Source organism: Vulpes vulpes, chromosome 10 (genome assembly GCF_048418805.1).
Source record: "Vulpes vulpes isolate BD-2025 chromosome 10, VulVul3, whole genome shotgun sequence".
NCBI classification, from domain to species: Eukaryota; Metazoa; Chordata; class Mammalia; order Carnivora; family Canidae; genus Vulpes; species Vulpes vulpes.
This window is the reverse complement of record NC_132789.1, coordinates 58075062-58098645: the sequence shown is the minus strand read 5'-3', so window position 1 is coordinate 58098645 and position 23584 is coordinate 58075062. Positions and strand designations below refer to the sequence as shown.

The 23584-nt window shown below is 36.2% G+C and overlaps 2 protein-coding genes across 2 annotated transcripts in view; both read right to left on the bottom strand.

Moving 5' to 3' along the window:
* The window catches only part of NAV3 (neuron navigator 3), a 595667-nt gene extending 592589 nt beyond the window's left edge, over nucleotides 1-3078 (bottom strand). Inside the window, exon 1 of the mRNA XM_072724439.1 lies at nucleotides 2674-3078. Within this exon, the coding sequence (XP_072580540.1) occupies nucleotides 2674-2745 (72 nt within the window). The 5' untranslated portion in view covers nucleotides 2746-3078. The remainder of the gene's footprint in view (nucleotides 1-2673) is intronic.
* LOC140594104 (uncharacterized) overlaps nucleotides 2945-23584 on the bottom strand; it is a 236750-nt gene continuing 216110 nt past the window's right edge. Inside the window, exon 3 of the mRNA XM_072722478.1 lies at nucleotides 2945-3078. Coding sequence (XP_072578579.1) covers nucleotides 3060-3078 — 19 coding nt within the window. The 3' untranslated portion in view covers nucleotides 2945-3059. The remainder of the gene's footprint in view (nucleotides 3079-23584) is intronic.

Below are 23584 nucleotides of genomic sequence, written 5' to 3'. Positions count from 1 at the left end.
TTGTAGAAATACACTTTCTTCATAAATGAGAAAGGATCAAGCATGTGCCTGGTATAGTCAGCCCTGCATAAATTATCTCCTCCCCAGCATTCACCTACTCACTGCAGTAGAACCCATACTCACAAACCCATATGCTCATGGAAGCAGAGCATACTAAGTACAAATTCATGTATTTTAAGTCAAGAACAAAAGCTAATGAGCTCTTTGCAGACTGAACAAAAAATCAGTGGTGCAGTGTTCAATATAGGAGCATATATTAAAGTCAGTTCAATTCACCTTGCTTTAAATATCTACCATATGCCAAACACTGTGAGAAGAACATATTTTTCAGTAATACCAAAAAGATGCTTCACCTCTGGATTAAGTCATGAGTTGGAATAAGTGTGTTTTATTTCACTGATGTGGAATGCTGTGCCAGTTAAATTAATTCATCATGAAGGACTACAAACACTTGAAGTAATTACATGAATGCTCTTATAATCTCTACTGGCAATTGTGTGGTGGCAGGGCCGTGCTCAGAGCTCAGTCTATGAAGATTCATGATGTTACGTTTCCTTTTTCTCCTTAATACAAACTCACAACACTGTCACTGAAACTAGGTATACCTGCTGACACTTGGCAAATTTGAATCTTAAGAACTGATCAATTGATTGATCAATATCTGAGGTTCTGGCTTACTCACGTGTGAATACTCACACCAAATGGGTGGCCAGGAAATAATTAGAATCCCATTTTCCCCTTGATAATGCTCATTGAAAATGTTCCTTCCTCCCCCATCTCCCTACCAACCAACAATGAAATGGGGATCCTCTCATTCAACACCATCACACTGGTCTCTTTAATTTTCCCACAGAATCATGGCTCTCCGTAGTTTGTCTAAATTCTACCACTATTCTACACGAGCTGAACGGTCCTTTGTGAACTGGCCTGGGAAACTAAGCATCATTATAGACCATTGTTTAAAGTTCCATACAAGGAAAAAAAAAAGTTCCATACAAGGAATTTTCAGAATTATTTTAAGAGTACATTCCATTCTGTAGCTTGCAATCCCTTCTGTGTTTGCAGAAAATATCTTTTATTCAGGAAAGAAAATGATAGCACCTGCAAACAGACTTGTCTTTCCTGCCAGCAAAGAACTTCCTTCAAAAATCTGAATTCTGTAATATTAATTGCTTACCTATTACCCACTTCCCTCCTCACCAATCCAATACAGTAAGCAAATCACCCATCAGAATTAAGGACATTTAAAAAAATGTAGATAGAGGAAAATGATTAAAATGCTCCTCAGTAGTTAAGAAATTGTAGAGTGCTTTGGATAGAAACTGATCTTGCCATCTCTTTTGGATTAACACCCTTAATATCAGAAGAAAAAAATACTGATGCACTTGAAACACCAACAGCATTCTTGGTAATACACTTATTTGAACAGAAATTTATATCCACATTGAAGTCAAAATTGATTCCAGGCATCTTGGATTTTCCACTACTTAGTATTTCCAAGATTTACTTATACTGCAGGTAAACCCAGTGAATGAACCAAACTAGACACAAATAACCCACTCATTTTTGTCTGGATTAATGCAAAGAGATCACTGTAGTACCTTTTCTAGTAGACATGTCAAAATGTCAGAGCAAATTAATAAGCTATTGTCTATAAAACCTCTTCTAAACTTACCACCAAAACTGCAAAATAGTTGTCTCATGGGAGTATAAGATGACTAGTCAGCAAATTTCTAGGACAGATGTAAAAACAAACTTTAATTACGCCACTTAGATCCAGGTCTAACTAAAAATATCCTTTGTATTATTACATTATTCCTTGCTTTTGAGCCTTAGCTACTGGATCCCCACACACCTCTCCTGTACTAATGGAGTCAATGAAAGCACTATAAAAGAATATATTTCATTATGAGTGGGATTTATCTCCTGGGCACCATCTTTGACCCTTCTGATAAGTGCCCTCTAGATGGTTCTCACTATAGTACAGCAGTTTAGCAGGTAACAATTTCCAAGAAGGTAGAAAAATGAGGTTTAAGTGCAAACCTTGATATTCAATTCCCAGCTTCTCACTCAGAACCTCTCTAACTCCATTAAAAAAATATTAGCACAGCCCTATTTTGGTATTTTCCATTAGTTCCTTCAACATCACACATGAAGAGTCAAACCAAAGCTCACAGTTTTCTCATGACTCTCCTTCCAGGCCAGCTGTAAAAATGAGAAGGCTTAAGTTGATGTACCCCAAGGACATGAAATTGGAGAATTTCAAATGCCACCTACACCTTCTATTGGCAGGAGGGCAGGTGTTCTCTTTTAGGAGAGCTCTAACTTGCTCCATTACTCCAGCAATACCTATGACTCATACCTCACCCTCAATTTCAGAAAACTATTCCATGAGGTCACCAGGTCACTAGAATTTCTAAAAGTCAGGACTGAGAGAACACCACAGAATCCTTTGCCAACCCATTAGATGGATGAATTCAGAAGACTTCAGAAATAAAACCACCAACTGGTAATGAAATCCAGACCCATAGCTACACTTGGCTATATGGCAGGATTTATTTCCATGAAATAGCATGTTATTTTATCTCCTAAAGCACGTTCATTTTCAATTTACAAAATTCTCTCCAAGCATAAACAAAAAAGACCAAGTAAAAGGAAATTTATTTGTATTACCTTCTTCTGATCTTCGAGCTTGTGACTCACTGGATTCTTCCCATGTCTGTTCATCTCTGAAGACAAATCCATCACATTAGGTTCTTGCTTTTCAAAATGGAATCTCTTCAAAAAAGCAGCAAACTAATCCAAGATGCAATCACTAGGAAAACACTGGCATGCCACATTTCCCATCACACACCATCTCCGAACTTCATCAAGTCCATGGAATGATTAAAAAGTCCATTGATTTAATGGAAAAGATGAACTTTGCAATTTACTCCTGGGACTTTCCAAATCAGCATATCGTTTTTAAATGCTGATGTCTCAAAAACAAAATATTCACCAAGAAATCTTAACTCCAACTGCTATCTTCTTTCTTCACAGTTTTCCATTTTAATAAATAATTACACAGTTCTCGTAAACCTGTGATTAAAAAAAAGGCACACAGTTAATTCTCCCCCATTATTTACAGTACAATTAAGAAAACCTATCTGAAATATGTAATTTTGAAAAAAAAATTTAGGGATGGATTGTATTTCACATAAAAGCAAGAGCAAGTGAAAAGCATTATTCTTTACCCTTATGGCCTTGAAAAATACCAAATATAATACCTGAATTAAAGCAGAATATTAAAACCAGTGATTCACAGCACATCAGAACTAAAAATCAAGAGAAAATACACAAAACTCATCAAATGTATACACGCTCCATGACCACTCATTAATTTCAGTATTCGCAGAACTACAGAATTTAGAGAACAGCCCAATATATGTAGACATGATGCTAGCCTGACAGTTTCCATAAATAACTTTATTTAAATTTTAAAATTAATTTATAGGGATCCCTGGGTGGCGCAGCGGTTTGGCGCCTGCCTTTGGCCCAGGGCGCGATCCTGGAGACCCGGGATCGAATCCCACATCGGGCTCCCGGTGCATGGAGCCTGCTTCTCCCTCTGCCTGTGTCTCTGCCTCTCTCTCTCTCTCTGTGACTATCATAAATAAATAAAAATTTAAAAAAATTAATTTATAAAATGTTTAGTACTCTATTTTAAGATGTGTAGTTTGAGAGGGGAAGCAAATTTTTGTTAAGTCTAATAAATAGGTAGTAACAGGACTAGAATAGAATTCAGATACCTTTGAATCCAAAACCCATTCTATGTCCTACACAGTTGTCTCAATTGATATTATATATTTTGTCCACAAAGAACCCACAAATAGCTTGTCAGGTACCTTGCTGAATTATGAATGCATAAAGCATTCTCCTTTTTAAAAAAAAGTCATACAATCTAGTGGTTTCCAAATCCTGTTAGAAAATGTAATAATCTGGGAATAATGTTCATCATACAGACTCCTTGCATCCACCTAACAATTAACACTGCTAATGGAGAAGCTACAGGGTAATGCTTAGAAATTTGTGCTTTTTTTTCCCCCATTTCTTCAAGACACTCCCAATGCAGGAAAACCCCTGAAGAGTCGAAACCTCCCTCTACTGTAGGCCTTCCCAAACTTGTCTGCACTTTGGAATCAAGGGAAGCTTCAAAAACCATTGATTCTTGTGTCCAATCCCCAGAGACTCTGATTTAATTAGTCTGGTTATGACCTGAGTCTTGGAACCGCTGCCCTAATATATAAAATCCCTTAACATAATTGACCAACCACTGCTTGAATACATTAAATAAGAGGAAGCAGGATCTTGGGAGGCAGTTCCTTCCATACTGAAGCAGTTCTGGTCTTTAAACAGTTGTTCCTAATTTGGAGATGAATTCTGGCTTCCTAAATACATCTATACATTTGTAATTATTTATATCCTTGAAGTCATCAATATACACAAAATATTTTCAATTTCCTCTTTTATCTGACAATTCTTCAAGTATCACTTTATTCAGGTTAGCCATCCCTAGCACCCCCAACAATTCCTTATTACCCTGGTTATTTACTTAAGAGGTTTCACTTTTTATATGACTCATAAACTGTGCTATCAAGAGCTGAGCACAAGGGTTCAGCATGATGTATTCCCTTTAAGAAATCACTGCCAGGTTCCACAAAACAAGGCAAGCCAAGCATAAAATACATGATAAAGTAAACAGTGTGAAAAATCAGCTCCTGAACTGCCTTTTGTACCTTTCCATACACTGTCTCCCGGCTAGCCAGTATTTTGCCAAGCTATGCTCCTTTTTGAAGTCCTCTGATATGGTACAGAGGTATATTTAGATTGTGTACTAATGGGAATGTCACCAGCAAAGAAAACAGCATTGGGCCAATGCTTGGACATGACAGAACACATGGCTAATAGGAGGAGTTCATAGAAAATCAGAGTCACTGAAAATTTTGGAGAAGAAATGAAGCATAATAGAATCTGTGGTTTTAAAAGTTCATCCTGACTGCACTATAGAAGATAAATGGAAGGGAACAAAACTTTTGGCAGAAAAACGTTATGGGGATTACTTAAATAACCAAAGAAAGTGACAATAGTATCCGGAACTAGTATAGGAGCTGATAGGATGAAAAGAATGACAAAACTAAGTAATATCATATTTAAAAGGTGCAGATGACAGAGTTGGTAATTGACTGGACATGAGTGTGGGTGTGTAATGTAAGGGTGCATGAGCACAGGGAGGATTAGATCATCTAAAACAGCAAATACCAAAAATCAATCAATCAATCAAACAGCAAATCCCACAAGAGAAGCACTTTGGCCAAAAGAAGGTAAGAGAATTTGTAAAGCAAACAAAAGTTGCTTGCTAAAATCCAGAAAATTACAAGCCAATCTCACTGATGGACATAGAAGCAAAAATCTTAAAGGATCAACAAACTGAATCGAGTAATGTATAAAATGAATCATATTTGAATTCCAAGTTGGTGCTATGCCAGGAATAAAGATTGGTTTAAGATTTGAAAATCAATCAGTGTAACTCATCACATTAACAAAATAAGGAAGAAAAATGATACACTCATCTCTACTGGTGCAGAAACATAATTTGACAAATTAAGTATTGATTCATTTCACACACATACACAAACTCTTGGAGAAGGAAGACTAGGAAAGGACTTCCAAAGTCTTCCTTCAGCTTCAGATAAAGTGTATTCACAAAATATCTACAGCAACTTATCGGTAAAACATTAAAGACTTTCCATTTGCTCAGGAACAGCACATAAGGACCTGCTAATATAAATTCTATTCAATATTGTACTAAAGGTCCTACCATGTAGTGATATAAGAAAATATGAGAGAGGGATGACGGGAGGGAGAGGGATACAGGCAAGCAGTATAAGCACTGGAAAGGAAGAAACAGAACTTTTATTTATAAATAGTCTGATGATGTATACAGAAAATATTAAAGAATCAAGAGATAAATTACTAGAATTAATAATTGATTTAGCAAGTTTCCCAGACACAGAAATCAATATATAACATCCCTTTATATTCCTTTATAATAGCAGCAAACACTCAAAGGATGAAACTTTAAAAAGATACTATTTATAGTGGCATTAAAAATATCAAATATCTTGAAATAGATCTCCCAAGAGATGGTAAAAACCTTATGATAAAGCAATAAAACATCAAAAAGTAAAAATCTAAACAGAAGAGTATGTTATATTCATAAACTATAAGGTTGAATACTGCAGAAATGCCAATTCACACCTAAAAAATTTATAGACTCAGTGTATTATCAATCAAAATTCCAAGTTTCTTTTTATAACTTCAAAAGATGCTTCTAAAATATATATGGGAAAGAAAAACAATATTAAAACCCAAGACATTTATGAAGAACAAGTTGAAACTATTTGCTCTGCCATATGTTAAGAAATATAAACCAACAGTAAATACAATGGTACATAACTGGTGCAAGGATAGACAAGTTAACCAATGGACATAGAAAGCCCAGAAACAAACTCTTGACACATACGGTCACTTGATTCATAACAAAGGTGAAATTACAAGGCCTTGGGAAGAAGTTTTTTCAATAAAGTTCTGGCTCAATTAGATATGCATGTAGGTAAAAAATGAAATTTGACCTCTACTTCACATCAAAAATAAATTGCAGGTGGATTATATAGATCTACCTGTGACAAGAAGGGGGAATACTTTCATAATCTGACAGAAGAGAAACAAGAGGTTGAAAGCACTAAAAATAAAGAAAAAGATGATAACTAAGATAACATTAAAATCAAGAACTTTTATTCATCAGATTATACCAATAAGAAAATATAAATGCAACCGAGAGAGCAGGAAAAGATACTTGCTATAAATGCAACTATATCCATACAATCAAGAAAAGACAGAAAACAGACAAAAATATTTGAATAGGTGCTCCACAAAAGTAAAAAATAACAGACATAGAAAACAAATTCAGGATGTTTGCTGTGGTTTAAGGATGGGGAAAACCAGGTGTGTCTAAAAGGGACAGTGTAAATAAGTCTTATAGTAATGGAATAATTCTATCTTAATTGTGGAGGTGGTTACATGATCTATACATGCAATAACATTATTATACACACACATAAATGAGTGTATATAAAGTTGGTGAAATATGAGTGAACTCTGGTAATTATACCAATGTCAATTTCCTGGCTTTGATTCTGTACTATAGTTACAATGTTACCACTGGGAGAAACTAGGTACATAAAATGTCCCTACACTTTCTTTCCCACCACTTTTTATAAATCTGAAATTATTTAAAAATAAAAAGTGAGAAAAAAGAGGGTGTACAAATAGCCAATAAACAAGTAAATACCTTAATTATATTAGGAAAATGCTAATGTAAACCAAGGTTTGTAATTTGTCCTCTACCCAAAGGATTCTAAAAAATGACAATACCTTCAACAAAGTAGGTTTAAGGGAACACACTAAACACAATAAAGCCCATAGATGAAAAACTCACAGCTAACATCATACTCAATGGTGAAAAACTTAAAGCTTTCCTCCTAAGATCAGGAACATGACAGGGATGTCCACTTTCACCACTTGATTCAACATAGTACTGGAAGTTCCAGCCACAGCAATCAGACAACAAAGAGGAATAAAAAGCATCTGCATTGATAACAAAGAAGTAAATCTTTCACTATTTGCAGTTGACTTGATACTATATATAGAAAACCTGTGATGCCTGAGTTGCTCAGTGGTTGAGCGTCTGCCTTTGGCTCAGGTTGTGATCCCAGGGTCCTGCGATTGAGTCCCACATCGGGCTCCCTGCATGGAGCCTGCTTTTCCCTCTGCCTGTGTCTCTGTCTCTCTGTGTCTCTCATGAATAAATAAATAAAATAAAATTTAAAAAGAAAGGAATTTTAAAAAAGAAAACCATAGCTGGGGGCATCACAATGCCAGATTTCAGGTTGTACTACAAAACTGTGGTCATCAAGACAGTGTGGTACTGGCACAAAAACAGACACATAGATCAATGGAACAGAATAGAGAATCCAGAAGTGGATCCTCAACTTTATGGTCAACTAATATTCAATAAAGGAGGAAAGACTATCCACTGGAAGAAGACAGTCTCTTCAATAAATGGTGCTGGGAAAATTGGACATCCACATGCAGAAGAATGAAACTAGACCACTCTCTTTCACCGTACACAAAGATAAACTCAAAATGGATGAAAGATCTAAATGTGAGACAAGATTCCATCAAAATCCTAGAGGAGAACACAGGCAACACACTTTTTGAACTCGGCCACAGTAACTTCTTGCAAGATACATCCACAAAGGCAAAAGAAACAAAAGCAAAAATGAACTATTGGGACTTCATCAAGATAAGAAGCTTTTGCACAGCAAAGGATACAGTCAACAAAACTCAAAGACAACCTACAGAATGGGAGAAGATATTTGTAAATGACGTATAAGATAAAGGGCTAGTTTCCAAGATCTATAAAGAACTTATGAAACTCAACACCAAAGAAACAAACAATCCAATCATGAAATGGGCAAAAGACATGAAGAGAAATCTCACAGAGGAAGACATAGACATGGCCAACATGCACATGAGAAAATGCTCTGCATCACTGGCCATCAGGGAAATACAAATCAAAACCACAATGAGATCCCACCTCACACCAGTGAGAATGGGGAAAATTAACAAGGCAGGAAACCACAAATGTTAGAGAGGATGCGGAGAAAAGGGAACCCTCTTACACTGTTGGTGGGAATGTGAACTGGTGCAGCCACTCTGGAAAACTGTGTGGAGGTTCCTCAAAGAGTTAAAAATAGACCTGCCCTACGACCCAGCAATTGCATTGTGTGTGTGTGTGTATATGTATATATACACACACACACACAATGGACATACATATGGTATATAGAGACAATGAATATTATTCAGCCATATAAAAGAAATAAATCTTGCCATTTGCAATGACATTGATGGAACTAAAGAGTATAATACTACATGAAATAAGTCAATCAGAGAAAGACAAATAGCATTATGATTTCATTCATATGTGGAATTTAAGGGGAAAAAAACAAATGAACAAAGGAAAAAAGAGAGAGAGAGAGACAAACCAAGGAACAGACTCTTAACTATAGACAATAAACTGATGGTTACCAGAGGGGAAGTTGGGGGAAGGTATGTGAAATAAGTGATGGGGATTAAGAGTACACATCATGACGAGCACTGAGTAATGTATAGAATTGTTGAAACACTATATGGTATATCTGAGACTAATATAACATTCTACATTAACTATACTGAAATTAAAATTAAAAACTGAGTAAGTTTTTTTTAAAATGACAACACCAAGTGTTGGCAAAGTCATGGAAAAGCAAGAACATGCTGGCCAAAGTACAAACTGGTACAATCATCATGCAAAAATAGTTATATATTTTTTTTTTACCAAAAATTGGTAACTGCAAACCTACTAAGTTTGAAGATACATATACTATATAACCCAGCAATAATACTCCTAGGCTTGTACTGTTCAAAAATAAATGTATAGGGATGTCTGGGTGGTTCAGTGGTTGGGTGGCTACCTTCGGCTCAGGTCGTGATTCCAGGATTCAGGATCGAGTCCTGCATCGGGCTCCTGTGAGGGGCCTGCTTCTCCCTCTGCCTATGTCTCTACTGCTCTCTTTTTCTCTCCCTGTGTCTCTGTCTCTCATGAATAAATAAATAAATCTTTTAAAAAACAAAAATATATGTATATGTGCATTAAGAAAAATGCACAAGACAGTTCATTTAGAAAGGCCAAAAATAGGGAAATAGCACAAAAGTCCAACATCACAATGGGTAAATAAATTGTGGTATATTACAAAAGAGATAAGCATACATTTTGAAAAATGAGCAAGCTAGAAACATATATCAATATAAACAAATATCAAAAATATTAACAATTTGAAGTCTAAACTGAAAGAATATACTGTAAGATTCCATTTATGTTCAAAACATGTGAACTACAGTGTTGGAAGTCAGGACAGTGGTTATCTTTGGTGAGGAAGACAGCGTTCAAAAAAAAAAAAAACCACATTATTTTAGAGAGAGAGCACACAAGCATTGTGAGTAGGGGCAGAAGGAGAGGGAGATAGAAACCCAAGCAGATTCCAAGCTCAGCTTGATCCCACCACCCAGAGATCATAACCTGATCTCGGACAGAAAGGGTTTGAATGGAATTTAACTGGAGTGCTGTCAATATTCCATTCTGTGCCTTGGGTGGGCATGACATGGATGCTAGCTTTGTAACAAGTCAGTGAACTATAAATTCACATTCTGTGTAGTTTTCTTAATGTCTCATATGTTTTGTGATAAAAGCAATAAGCTGAGAAAAAATTCAGATATATTTTGTCTTTGGTATTCCCATTAATGGTCTTTCCAATGAGCAACAAATAAGTACCTAAGTTAAACTGATGGAATCTGTAACTCGTGGGCATCATTCTTCTTTAAGGTGATGGACCTATGGTTTGATTATGGCACAGAATTTTGCCTGAGAACAGTGTCATCCTTTAGCCAGTACATGGCTTGTCAAATATCAGAAAATGTACTCATGAAGACCAGTACCTGAGCAAGGTAAGGGGACCTGTGGCAGCAGACTAGAGTGAATCATCAGAGAGGTAAATTACGCAGTCTTCTCTGACTGCAGATCAAAGATGTGTAAGCCTCAGGAACAGGATGTGGAATTTCCGGTAGGAATGTTTGCCTGAATTTATTTATAAAAGGGACTCTACTTGAAAGAGTAATTTGCCAAGGTAAGGGGATTCCGGCTGGAGGAAGCAGTAGCTATCACTGGGAAAAGGAGCTGAGGAGAGATCTGAAATGTCCAGCTCAAAGAAAGATCACAGCCCAGGTCAAGGGAGGTAAAATCAAAGGGACCCCACAGTGAAATCTTCAATAGCTAAGGTAAATAACAACACCGGAGTCAGTTTAAATAGCCCCCAGGCCTAGAGAACAAAACCATCTTACTTACCATAGCATCAGCCAATATGAAAACTTCTACCTCTGTATCTCTCCCCTTTTCCCCATCTTCCCTACAGAAGACCCTATTGAGTTGGCGAGGAGGTGAAAAAAGGTCCCTTCCAAGTGGCAGGAATGTAGAAGTAAGCGGCACAAGCATGCAGTTTGGGTTTGGGTGAAGAGGAAGAAGCTTTTGTATAAACATGTGTTTATAAATACATAGGAATAAATATTCTAAATCATAAATTGAAATTTTTTGTGACCTAAAGTGACAAGAAACAATCCAAATTTGCATCCAATGACAGAGAAACAATTAATTCTACTAATAAGTTTTTTTTTTAAGATTTTATTATTTATTCAGGATAGACAGAGAGAGAGAGGCAGAGACACACAGGCAGAGGGGGAAGCAGGCACCATGCCGGGAGCTTGACACAGGACTCGATCCTGGGTCTCCAGGATCACACCCTGGGCCAAAGGCAGGCACTGAACTGCTGAGCCACCAGGGATCTCCTCTACTAACAAGCTTGAAGAAACAGGAGAGAAGTTTGGAACAGATTTAGATTTAGGAATCACCAGTCTGCAGAGATCATGCAGAGAAGTTATCCAGAGTAAGAAAAGTACCAAGGGAAGAACGCCAGGGGGAAGATCCAAATTCTCTTGACAATACTGCCAAATGATCTCCAAAAGGAAAATCTTATCATACCACTTAATTAAAATTATCAACGGTTCCCTAACACCTAAAGCCAAAGAGAAAATAAGATAAAAATTCTTAGCATGTCACTCAACACTCTTCCCATCATGACTCTTTTTAACTTTATAATTTCATTTATCAACACTTCCCAGGTTCTTTTTTTGTTTTTAAAGATTTTATTTATTTATTCATGAGAGACACAGAAAGAGGGGCAGAGACATAGGCAGATGGGGAAGCAGGCTCCCTGTGGGGAGCCTGATGTGGAACTCCATCCCAGGACTCCAGGATCATGCCCTGGGCCAAAGGCAGGCACTCAACCGCTGAGCCACCATGCATCTCTATACTTCCCAGGTTCTATATTTTGTTGCACTTATACAAAAAATCTTCGAGTTCCTGAAGATAAAATGACATTTCACACCTTTAGCACTAACATATCTGCAAGTGCTACACAATCCACTTGTCAAAGTTCTAGTTATCCTTTAAAACTTTCCTCAAACCATGTCTTCAGAAGGTTTCACTTTATGTTCCCAACTCTGCTGCAGACAAGTCAGGTTTTCCTTTCCCAATGTTCTGGAAGGCATCAAATACAACCCCCTCCCATGCTTTCACACACACCTAATTACTTGTCCCCCACTAGACTGTCAGCCCTGATAAACCTTCTGAGAATCCTCAAGTTATAACACAACACCTGGAGGCTGATAATTATTCATTAAAGGATTCATGTCAAGCTGAAGAAAATATATGAGATTCATACACACACACACACACACACACAAATAACCTCCTGTAAACCTAAAAAGATTATACCAAAATTGATTCATTCTATGAAAAAAATATAATGTTTAGAAAGAACAATAAGCCTTTTCTGAATTTATTTTAGCCACACTCTTTTTAACTGAGGAGTCACATGCATACAATAAAGTACAAAAATCTTATGCGTACAGCATGAGATACACTGTTAATCACCACCCATATGGAGATATAGAACATTTTCAGAACTCCAGAAGATCCTTTCATTCCTTCCTCCCTTAATAGGTAACCATATTCCGTTTTATCACTGTAGATTTACCTGTCCTTAAAACATCACATTGAGTGAAATCATAAATCATGTATCCACTTGTTTCCCCTTGTTTTCAACATTAAATCTGTAGGATTCGTCTGTGTAATTGTAAGTAGCAGTTCATTCTTCTGCTCTATGGAAGGGATGGTTGTGTTAACAGGTCCCAATTCATGTAACTGACCAAAATGAAGTCCAATTCAACAGTAGGATTTTTTATTATCTTGAACTCAATATCCTAATTCAGGCTTTCTGGACTCTTCATTTTAAGAAAGAAAGAAAGAAAAGAAAAGAAAAAAAAAGAAAAGAGAGAAGAGAAGAGAGAGAAAGAAGAAAGAAAAAAAGAAAGAAAGAAAGAAAGAAAAAGAAAGAAAGAAAGAAAGAAAGAGAAAGAAAGAAAGAAAGAGAAAGAAAGAAAGAAAGAAAGAAAGAGAGAAAGAGAAGAGAAGAGAAAGAAGAGAAGAGAAAGAAGAGAAGAGAAGAGAAGAGAAGAGAAGAGAAGAGAAGAGAAGAGAAGAGAAAAGAAAGAAGAAAAGAAAAGAAAAGAAAAGAAAAGAAAAGAAAAGAAAAGAAAAGAAAAAAGAATAGAATTAGAGTTCGCTTTATTTCACATAATTTTCCCAGGCTCTGTGACCTCTATTCAAGTCCAAGAGAATGCAAAATAATCAACAGTTCCTGTGGTCAGACTACTGACAAAGTAACAAATCACACATCCAGAAAACCATTAAAAATTACTGGAAATTGCTTTTAGAATTTTAAGTATTAGAGGTGAATGGCCATTGTGTAACTCTTTAAATTCTGGTATCTGTTAAATATTCTTCACATGACTAAATCAGTATCTCTGAAGTGCAAAAAGAAAAAAAAAAAAAAAAAAACGGATCCAGGAGCAATGGAAAGAGTTAAGAAGTTGCTCCAGAAGTGGGTCCTGGAGTGAGAAGTTCTACTTGCCTTTCCACTACCATGTCCTAGATCAAAGACACTAGTGTTTCGTACAATAAAGGACTCGAACACTATAAAAATATTTAAAAAGTATTATAATAATATGACTCACAAAAAAATGTTAAATCTTTTTTGATAAACTTCAATATCCATTCATGATTTAAGTATAAAAAAAAATAATAGAAGTAGCCCTAGCAAAAAATACATTCTTAATGGTGAACTATAAGAATAGATACAATTTAGGGATCCCTGGGTGGCGCAGCGGTTTGGCGCCTGCCTTTGGCCCGGGGCGCGATCCTGGAGACCCGGGATCGAATCCCACATCGGGCTCCCGGTGCATGGAGCCTGCTTCTCCCTCTGCCTGTGTCTCTGCCTCTCTCTCTCTGTGACTATCATAAATAAATAAAAATAAATCTTAAAAAAAAAAGAATAGATACAATTTATATGAAGTTTAAAACTATTAGTAAGTAGTGTTTATAAATACAAATAAAGTATCATCTTATATATGAAATAATAAATCTCTCAAAGTCAAAAATAAGAAAAAGATGCCTGCTATCATCATTCTCACAAACTGCTATAGTATAGGCACTTATCACCATAGTAAGGCAAAAAAATCAATAAGCAATATAAGGATAGGAAAGGAAGAAAAAAATGTTTGCATAAAATATTGACAACATAGAACATTTGAGAGAAATTATAAACAAATTATTTCAACTAAACAAGACTATTACTTATAATATGCCAGCAAAAAATATACTTTTCATATAAGTTACAATAAAAACAGCAAAAGAAAATATAATTTTAAAACAATTTCCACTAGTAAGAGCAACAGGATATAATGTCCTCAGAGAAAAAACCTAAAAAAATGTATTAAGATCGGGGCACCTGGGTAGCTCAGTCAGTTAAGTGTCTGCCTCCAGCTCAGGTCCTGTTCTCCTGGTTCCGGGATCCAGTCTGGAGTCGCAGGCTCCCTGCCCAGTGGGTAGTTGGCTTCTCCCTCTGTCCCTCCACCACCCCGCTGTGTGCTCTCTTTCTCACTCACTCTCTCTCTCCCAAACAAGTAAATAAGTGAATCTAAATCTATCTACCCATCTCTCTCTCTCTCTGTGTGTGTGTGTGTGTGTGTGTGTGTGTGTATATATATATATATATATATATCAAGACAGCAGGTTTTTTTCTGAGGTGGGGACATGAAAATCTGCTTGGGAAGGATTACAAAGGAAGTTTTAATAATGATGTAGTATTCCATGTCTTTAAAAAAATGTCTAAAAGCAAAATGTTAAAATGTAGTAAAGTTAGATGTGAGTGCCCAGAAGTTAATCATTATTATTCATTCTGCTTTTCCTAACACTGGAAAGAGTTCACAATAAAAATAAGAAAGGCTTAAAAAGAAGAAGTTCTAGAATATAAAAACGTTTATAATAGTTAAATCAATCAAGTAAACACTAACTATGGGACTCCAGCCAGTGGGTTTCTGCAGGGCTACAACCTCCTCCTAAGTGGCATTTGCTAATGTGCCAGGAGGCAGGAGACCCTTTTTAGTTGTTCCAAGAACGCTGCTGGCATTTATGACGACGAAGGGAGAGAATGATGACTAATTACAATGCGTTAGTACAATCCAGTTCAAGGAAAAACTGTCCATAGATCTTCTGTTGACAGTTACAGTCACCATACAAGCAGCCCTGGAATATGCCTGACTTGACCATCATCTTACCTTAAGTTCCTTATCTAGAGCAAATGGCTTCTTCCCTGGTATCCTTCCCCTAATAACACTTTTTTTTGTTTGTTTTCCCAGAGCTTCTTATGTGTCAGAGATCATTTCTTGTACAGAAAGAGAAAAGATGCGTAAGGTTCCACTCTGGCCCCAACCCCTAAGCGAAGTCCACAGTTCCTCGCTTCAGCCAAGGGCTCAGTCAAGTTAACCTCAGGAAACCTCTACCCTCTACTAGATTCAGCTACACACAATTAAACAGAGACTTGCTGCTACCGGCTGCCCCATAAATGCCCCACAAATAATCCCTTTTTTTTGCGACATCATAGTGAAACAGGCAACCAGAAAGTCAACACTAAGAGAACACAAATTTTGTGGGTTAGTTTTCAGAAAACTGCAACCCAATTATGTAAGACAAAGCAAGCTTCTCTCTTATATGCCAAATATCCGGGGAAAGTATTTAAATAACCACCTTGCATCCTACGTCACAAACTAACTTCTTGTAAAATTCCATCTTTCTTACTTGAGATATGCAGAGCAAATAAAAACAGGGGGGAAAACATTGTGTTCCTTGCAACATGGCTACTCTGCTTCACTGCTGTACCAGAAACGGTTGGTAGGTTATTTGCTTTATCAGATAAATTGGCTCTGCAGCCCACATTTAAAAGAACATGCATGGGTTTTCAGCAGGAAGTTTGGACTTGATTAGTTTAAGATAAAAGTACACAAGGAGGGTTGGATATCATTCTGAGCCAATAAATGTAAGTGTAATGGAGATAGAAGAGTATGAAACATTCATATTCTAAGGTATTAAAGATAAGTAGAAAAAAAAGCTCGTGTCTTTTAGCTAAATTTGTTTATTGTCTGAAAACTCAATGTAGTAATTCAAGGCCAAGTGACAGGAAATTACAGTTTCCTGGCTGACATCAATTTGATCTTTGGTAGTAGTTCTGACATGGAGTTTCTAAGCCCTGAAGAGAAGGGGGAAAACACACATACATCCATAATAATTCCAATAATTCAGGTCACAACCCAGATGATAAGGCACACATTATGCACATAAACTTATGACGTATGCTTACAAAAACTTAGTACCTTATTATGTAATTTTAATCAAACTTTTTATTTGATTAGGTTCTTACATTTAGTCTATACGTGAATTTGGTTACTCACTGAAAACAGGCTCCTATAAGGGAGATGTGAAAACATATGGCTGTTTCTTGTTATAAGAGCAAATATACAATCATTTTTCCTAGGTAATCATAAAAGTAAATATACTGAGAATTGGTGAGCTAAAAAAGTTTTAAAATGTTTTCTAGTCTTCTTGCTATGAAAGGTAGTTATCTACATATTCCCTCTAAGGGAACAGAGCATTCCTCACCTTTTCTACCCCTGCTCATTCCCCCATATGTAGAATTAGCGCAAGCTAGGACTGCTTGGCATTCTCTCCTTCTCCTTCTCCATTTGCCCCTACTCCTGCTTGCACAGATGCTCTCTCTCACTCTAGAAAAGATATTAATCTTAAAAAAAACAGATCTACCAGTCAATGAAGACATCACTTTCTTTATTAAATGCCAGAGATTTAACCTTGACAGTCAAATTATAGAGAGCAGCTAGCATGATACAATTTTAAAACAAAACGAAATTAACAGGTGACCTTGATGCTATTCTCTGGAGGAAAATACTGGTTCCAATGGATAGAATATCTTATTTGCATTAAATTGCAAACAGGAAACCCTACAGAAATATCTGCCTAGTCCTGCATTAAAATATAAATACAAGGGAAGCCTGGCTGGCTCAGTTGGTAAAGCATATGACTCTTGACCTTGGGGTCATGGGTTCAAGTCCCTCTTTGGGAATAGAGCTTACTTAAAAAAAAAAAAATATATATATATATATATACACATACACAAATATATATTCTATTTACTTAAATGATTTCAGCAACAATAATTCACATGGTATAGTACCATTTTTGATTAACAAAAAAATAGCTACATTAAGGAGCTACATACATTTTCTTTTGCTGGCCTTTCATAAAGGCCATTGCTTACTCAATCTGTAAAGCAAGAGTAAAGAGAAACTCTTTAGCCTGTCAGTAAAGATGATTTGCTTGTAAGGACTAGTTAGTTCTTCCAGGAGCTAAAAATACACAGTGAGTTACATGGAAGAACAGGAATTCCATTGGATTGAAACTCTGTTTCAATGGTGATCCTATATGTACTGCTGCTCTCAGTGGTAGAGTTATTCTTCAACCTTAAACTCTTCTTTCAAATGGACTACAGATTATAATAGCTTAAACATACAGTATTTTCTGTAAGCCATGCTCGTACCATGCTCATTATCATCTCACTGAAAACTTGTGACCTTAAGGTTTTCATTCTATCCATTTTATAGACAAGGAAATTGAGGCATACAAAGGTGAAATAAGCTACCAAAAGTCATCTGGACAGAAAATGATGGAAACAGCTTGATTCTGAATTAAAAGAGTGCTTTTATTCAACTTACAGAATGAGAGTAAATATTTGCAAATGAAATATCTAATAAAGGGTTAGTATCTAAAATATATAAAGAACTCATGAAACTCAACACCCAAAAAAGAAACAGTAATCCAAAAAAAAATAGGCAGAAGAAATGAGATTCACCTACAATGAGAGATCACTTTATACCTGGGTCAGAAAGGCTAAATCAACAACATGAGAAACAACAGGTGTTGACAAGGATATAGAGAAAGGGGAACCCTCTTGCATTGGTGGTGGGAATGCCAACTGGTGCTGCTACTCTGGAAAACAGTATGGAAGTTCTTTAAAAAGTTAAAAATAGGTATTACCTTATAATCCAGCAATCGCACTATTAAGTATTTACCCACGAAAGACAAAAATACTAATTTAAAGGCATACATACACCCTATGTATAGCAGCATTATCTACAATAGCCAGATTATGGAAACGGCTCAATGTACACTGATTGATTAGTGGACAAAGATACACACACACACACACACACACACACACACATACATACATAAGATGTACATAATAAGGGGCGCCTGGGTGGCTCAGTGGTTGAGCATCTGCCTTTGGATCAGGTTGTGATCCCAGAGTCCTGGGATCGAGTCCCACATCAGGCTCCCTGGAGGGAACCTGCTTCTCCCTTTGCCTATGTCTCTGCCTCTCTCTGTGTGTGTGTCTCGTGAATAAATAAAAATCTATTTAAAAAAAAGATGCACATAATATATATATATATATATATATACACATATATATACATACACACACACACACACACACGCACGCACACCATGGAATATTACTCACCCATAAAAAAGAATGAAATCTTTCCGTTTGTAATGACATGGATAGAGCTAGAGAGCATATGCTAAGCAAAATAAGTCAGAGAAAAACAAACACTATATGATTTCCCTCATATGTGTAATTTAAGGGACAAAAAAAAAAACAAGCAAAAGAGAGAGAGAGGCAACCCAAAACAGACTCTTAACTACAGAGAACAAACTGATGGTTACCAGAGGGGCAGTAGGTGAGGGGGTGGGTGAAATAGGTAATGGGCGTTAGGGAGTGTACTTGTTATGAAGACCACGGGGTGATGTGTGGAAGTGCTGAATCACTATATTGTACACCTGAAACGAGAATTACACTATATGTTAACTAGCTGAAATTTAAATGAAAACTTTTAAAACAGTGTGCTTTTATTGTATTATAACAGACGGTAGCTACACTTGTGTGAACACAGTATATAGACTTACTGAGTCACTATACTGTCCACCTGAGACCAACACTGTAACAATGTACGTCAACTACATTTCAATTTGAAAAAAAAAATTGTCAGAGGGGGAAAGAAAAGTACTCCTTTAACCACTTTACTTTCCCCAGATCAGTGGGCGACTGGGGAGTATTTGTTGGGTGAGCGAAAGGAAGGTAGTAATAACATCTACCTTACAGATGTAAAATAGCAATTGATTTTTGTTGTTTTGGGCGGGGGGAGCAGCTAAAATTTTTTCTTTTGTCTTTCTTTTTTAATTGGAGTATAAATAACACGCAGTGTTATATTAGTTTCAGTACAATATAATGACTCAACAGTTCTCTGCATTACTCAGGGCTCAGCAAGATAAATATACCCCTCATCTGCATTATCTATTTCACCCATTCCCCTGGCCACGTTCCCTCTGGCAACCAGCAGCTTGTTCTCTGAGTTAAGAGTCTGTTTTTTGTTTGTGTGGCTCTTCTTGTTTGTTTTAGAAGTTTCTTAAATTCCACATTAGTGAAACCATATGGTATTTGTCTCCCTCTAACTTATTTCACTTAGCATTATATCCTCTAGGTCCATCCATGTTGTTGTAAATAGCAAGATCTCATCCTTTTTATGGTCGAATGATATCCCATTGTGTGTGTGTGTGTGTGTGTGTACACACACTACCTCTTCCTTACCCTTTCATCTATGGATAAATATTTGGATTGCTTCCATATCTTGACTATTGTAAATAATGCTACAAAAAACAAAGGGGTGCATATATCTTTTTGAATTTGTGTTTTGTCTTTGGTTAAATACCCAATAGCAAAATTAGTGGATCTTACAGTCTTTGTGGTTTTTTTAGAGAAGGGGAAAAAGGGTGGTAAGGGTCAGAATCGTAAGCAGTCTCCATGCCCCAGCATGGAGCCTAGTGAATAGCCCAATGCAGGGCTCGATTTCACAACCCTGAAATCATGAGCTGAGCTGAAATCCAGAGAATTTTTTTTTAATTTTTTGAGGAAATTCCATACTGTTTTCCACAGTGGATATACCAATCTATATTCCCACCAACAGGGCAAAATTAAACTACTGGGACTACATCAAGATAAAAGGCTTTTGCACAGTGAAAGAAACTATCAAAAAGGCAATCTACTGAATGGGAGAGGATATTTTCAGCTGATATATCTGATAAGGGGTTAATATTCAAAATATATAAAGAACTTAAACATCTCAATACCAAAAAAACCCACTCTCATTTAAAAATGGGCAGAGGACCCAAATAGATATTTTTTCAAAGAAGGAACACAGATGGCCAATAGGCACATTGAAAAGATGCTCAACATCACTCATCACCAGGGGACGCCTGCGGGGGCTCAGCAGTTGAGCATCTGCCCTCGGCTCAGGCATGATCCCGGAGTCCCAGGATCCAGTCCCACATCAGGCTTTCTGCATGGAGCCTGCTTCTCCCTCTGCCTATGTCTCTGCCTCTCTCTGTGTGTCTCATGAATAAATAAATAAAATCTTTTAAAAAATCACAATAAGATATCACATTACACCTGTCAGAATGGTTAAAATCAAAACCACAAGAAACAACAAGTGTTGGTAAGGATAGGGAGGGAAAGAATGCACAGAACAAGTGATTTTTGAAATTTACTAACCACATTCATATATTACGTTTTAATTTCCAAGATATTTTCCCACCCCTCATCTCACTAGAAAATCCTCTTCAAACACAAATTACCGCACGATGATTAACAATATAATAGCAAATAGTTATCATTTAAGTCCGTTGTTTCCACAGGCCTTCTTCCTCTGTAAAGAACCCTAAAGGACAACTAAATTTCTATGATTCTCTAACTTAAAATAATTTCCTTATTATAGCTACTTAGGGCATGTTAACTGCAAGCCCAAATTTTTCCCATATGAATCTCATAGTCACACATCTTAAGACTTTTATTCCTATAAAGTTCCGAGCTGCCCCACTCCAGCTAATGAATTTTTGTTCTTTATCCTTTTTTCCATCTTATTTACGAGGGACTTGCCTGTCTTAAACATTCAATTTCCCATGCCAACACTTCCTTGATATTTCATTTATTAATGGCAGTTTAATCAGATAAACTTGGAATATAGGACTCCTGTTGAACAAGTTGCCCTACTTTGAGACAAATGTTTTAACTATGTCACTAAAATTACACAGACTTCCCTAAAAATCTTAAAGGGATTAAGAAAAGGCTTAGTGGAATTAATTCATAAGGAAAAGCTGTCTCTCTTCCATGAGCTATGTATTCAGTAACTGATTTACATCAATATGGATATTTGTCTTATTCTATGAGTTATACTCCAACACTCTTATTGTTTTATTCAAGTTGTTCCTGGTTTGACTTAGAAGCTCCTGCAAGTTGGCATCCATGTCCTTTCAAGATTCCCCATCGCTTCTGTTTTTATTATGATAAAAACACTGAGGAACCTCCACAGTTTCCACAGCAATTATGCAATTTGACATTTCCATCAAGAGCACACAAAATTTCCAATTTTTCCACATCCTCATCACCATATGTCTTCTGTTTGTTTTTAATAGCAGCCATGCTAATGGATGTAAAGTGGTATCTCATTGTGCTTTTGATGCGCATTTCTCTAAATGATTAATGATGTTGAGCATCTTTTCATGCGCTTATTGGTCACTCATATCTTATTTAGAGAAAGGTCTATTCAAGTCCTTTGCTCATCTTTTAATCTGGTTGTTTTGTTGCTGAGGTTTAGATATCCTATTCTAGATATTAATCCCTTAACAGATACCTGGTTTACAAATATTTTATCTTATTCCATGGTTGCCTTTTCACTGTTTAGAGTGTCTTTTTATTTTAAACATTTTTCATGAAGTCCAATTTGTCTCTTCTTTCTTTAGTAACTGTTGCCTTTGGTGATAATCCAAAGATTATCAAATCCAATGTGATAAAGCTTTTGTCCTGAGTTTTCTTCTAAGATTTTCTCATTTTAGGTCTTACTTTAGATTCTTGATCCATTTTGGGTTAGTTTTTGTATATGGTGTTAGATGAAAGTCTAATTCCATAACTTTGCATGTGGATATCCACTCCCCAGCACCATCTGTTGAAAAGAGTTTCCTTTCCGTGCTGAATGGTATTGGTACCTTTTCACAAATCATTTAAACATATATGGGAGAATTTATTTCTGGGCTCTCTATTCCATCCCATTGGTCTATATTTCTGGCTTTATGTCAATACCACAGTTTTGATTACTATAGCTTTGAAAAGTATTGACATCAGGAAGTAGAAATCCTCCTGTTTTGTTCTTCTTTTTAAAGATTACTTTGGTAAGTTAGAGTCCCTTGAGATTCTGTATGAATTTTAGAATGGATATTCTGGAGGGAAAAAAAAGTCACTGGGATTTTAATAGGGATTGTACTAAATCTGTAGATTGCTTTTGGTACTATTAACATTTTAAAAATATTAAGTTGTCCAGGGGAGCCTGAGTGGTGCAGTCAGCTGAGCATTTGACCTTTGGTTTTGGCTCAGGTCGTGATCTCAGGGTCCGGAGATTAAGTCGAGTCAGGCTCTGCACTCAGCGAGGATTCTGCTTATAATTCTATCTCGTTTTGCCTCTACCCCTTGCCTTTCCTCAAATCTTTTTTAAAAATTTGAGTTGTCCAAACCATGAACATGGGATGTTTCATTTGGATCTTTTTTCGTTTCTTTCAGCAGTGATTTGTAGTTTTCTTTATATAAGTCTTTCACCAATCTGATTAAGTTAACCTGTATTTCATTCTTTTTGATAGAGTTATAAATGGAACTTTGTGATTGATTTCCTTTTCAGATTGCTCATGAACATAAGTACAAATGATTTTTGTGTGTTTTTATCTTGCTACTTTGCTGAATTTAGTTATTAGTTCTAGTAAGTTTTTTGTGGAATCTTTAGGGTTTTCTACATATAAGACCATATCATCTGTAAACAGGTAATTTTACTTCTTCCTTTCCAATTTCAATGGTTTTTATTTTTCTTGTCTAATTGCTCTTACTACATTTTCCAGTACTACATTGAAAGTGATAAAAATTACTTTGTTCCTGATCTTAGATTAAGTCTTCAGTCTTTCACCACTGAGTATGAAATTCACCATGAGTTTACAGATGGCTTTTATTATGTTGAGGTAGTTCCCTTCTATTCTTAGTTTCTTCAGTTTTTACAAATGCTTTTTTTTCTGTTGATGTGGCATATTACACTGACCAATTTTTATATTGGAGGAATAAATCCCATTTAGTCATTTATATAATCCTTTTTAATATGCTGAATCCAGCATTCTAGGAATAAATGGAATTCTTCCATTCTAGGAATAAATCCCATTTAGTCATTTATATAATCCTTTTTAATATGCTGAATCCAGTTTGCTAGTGTT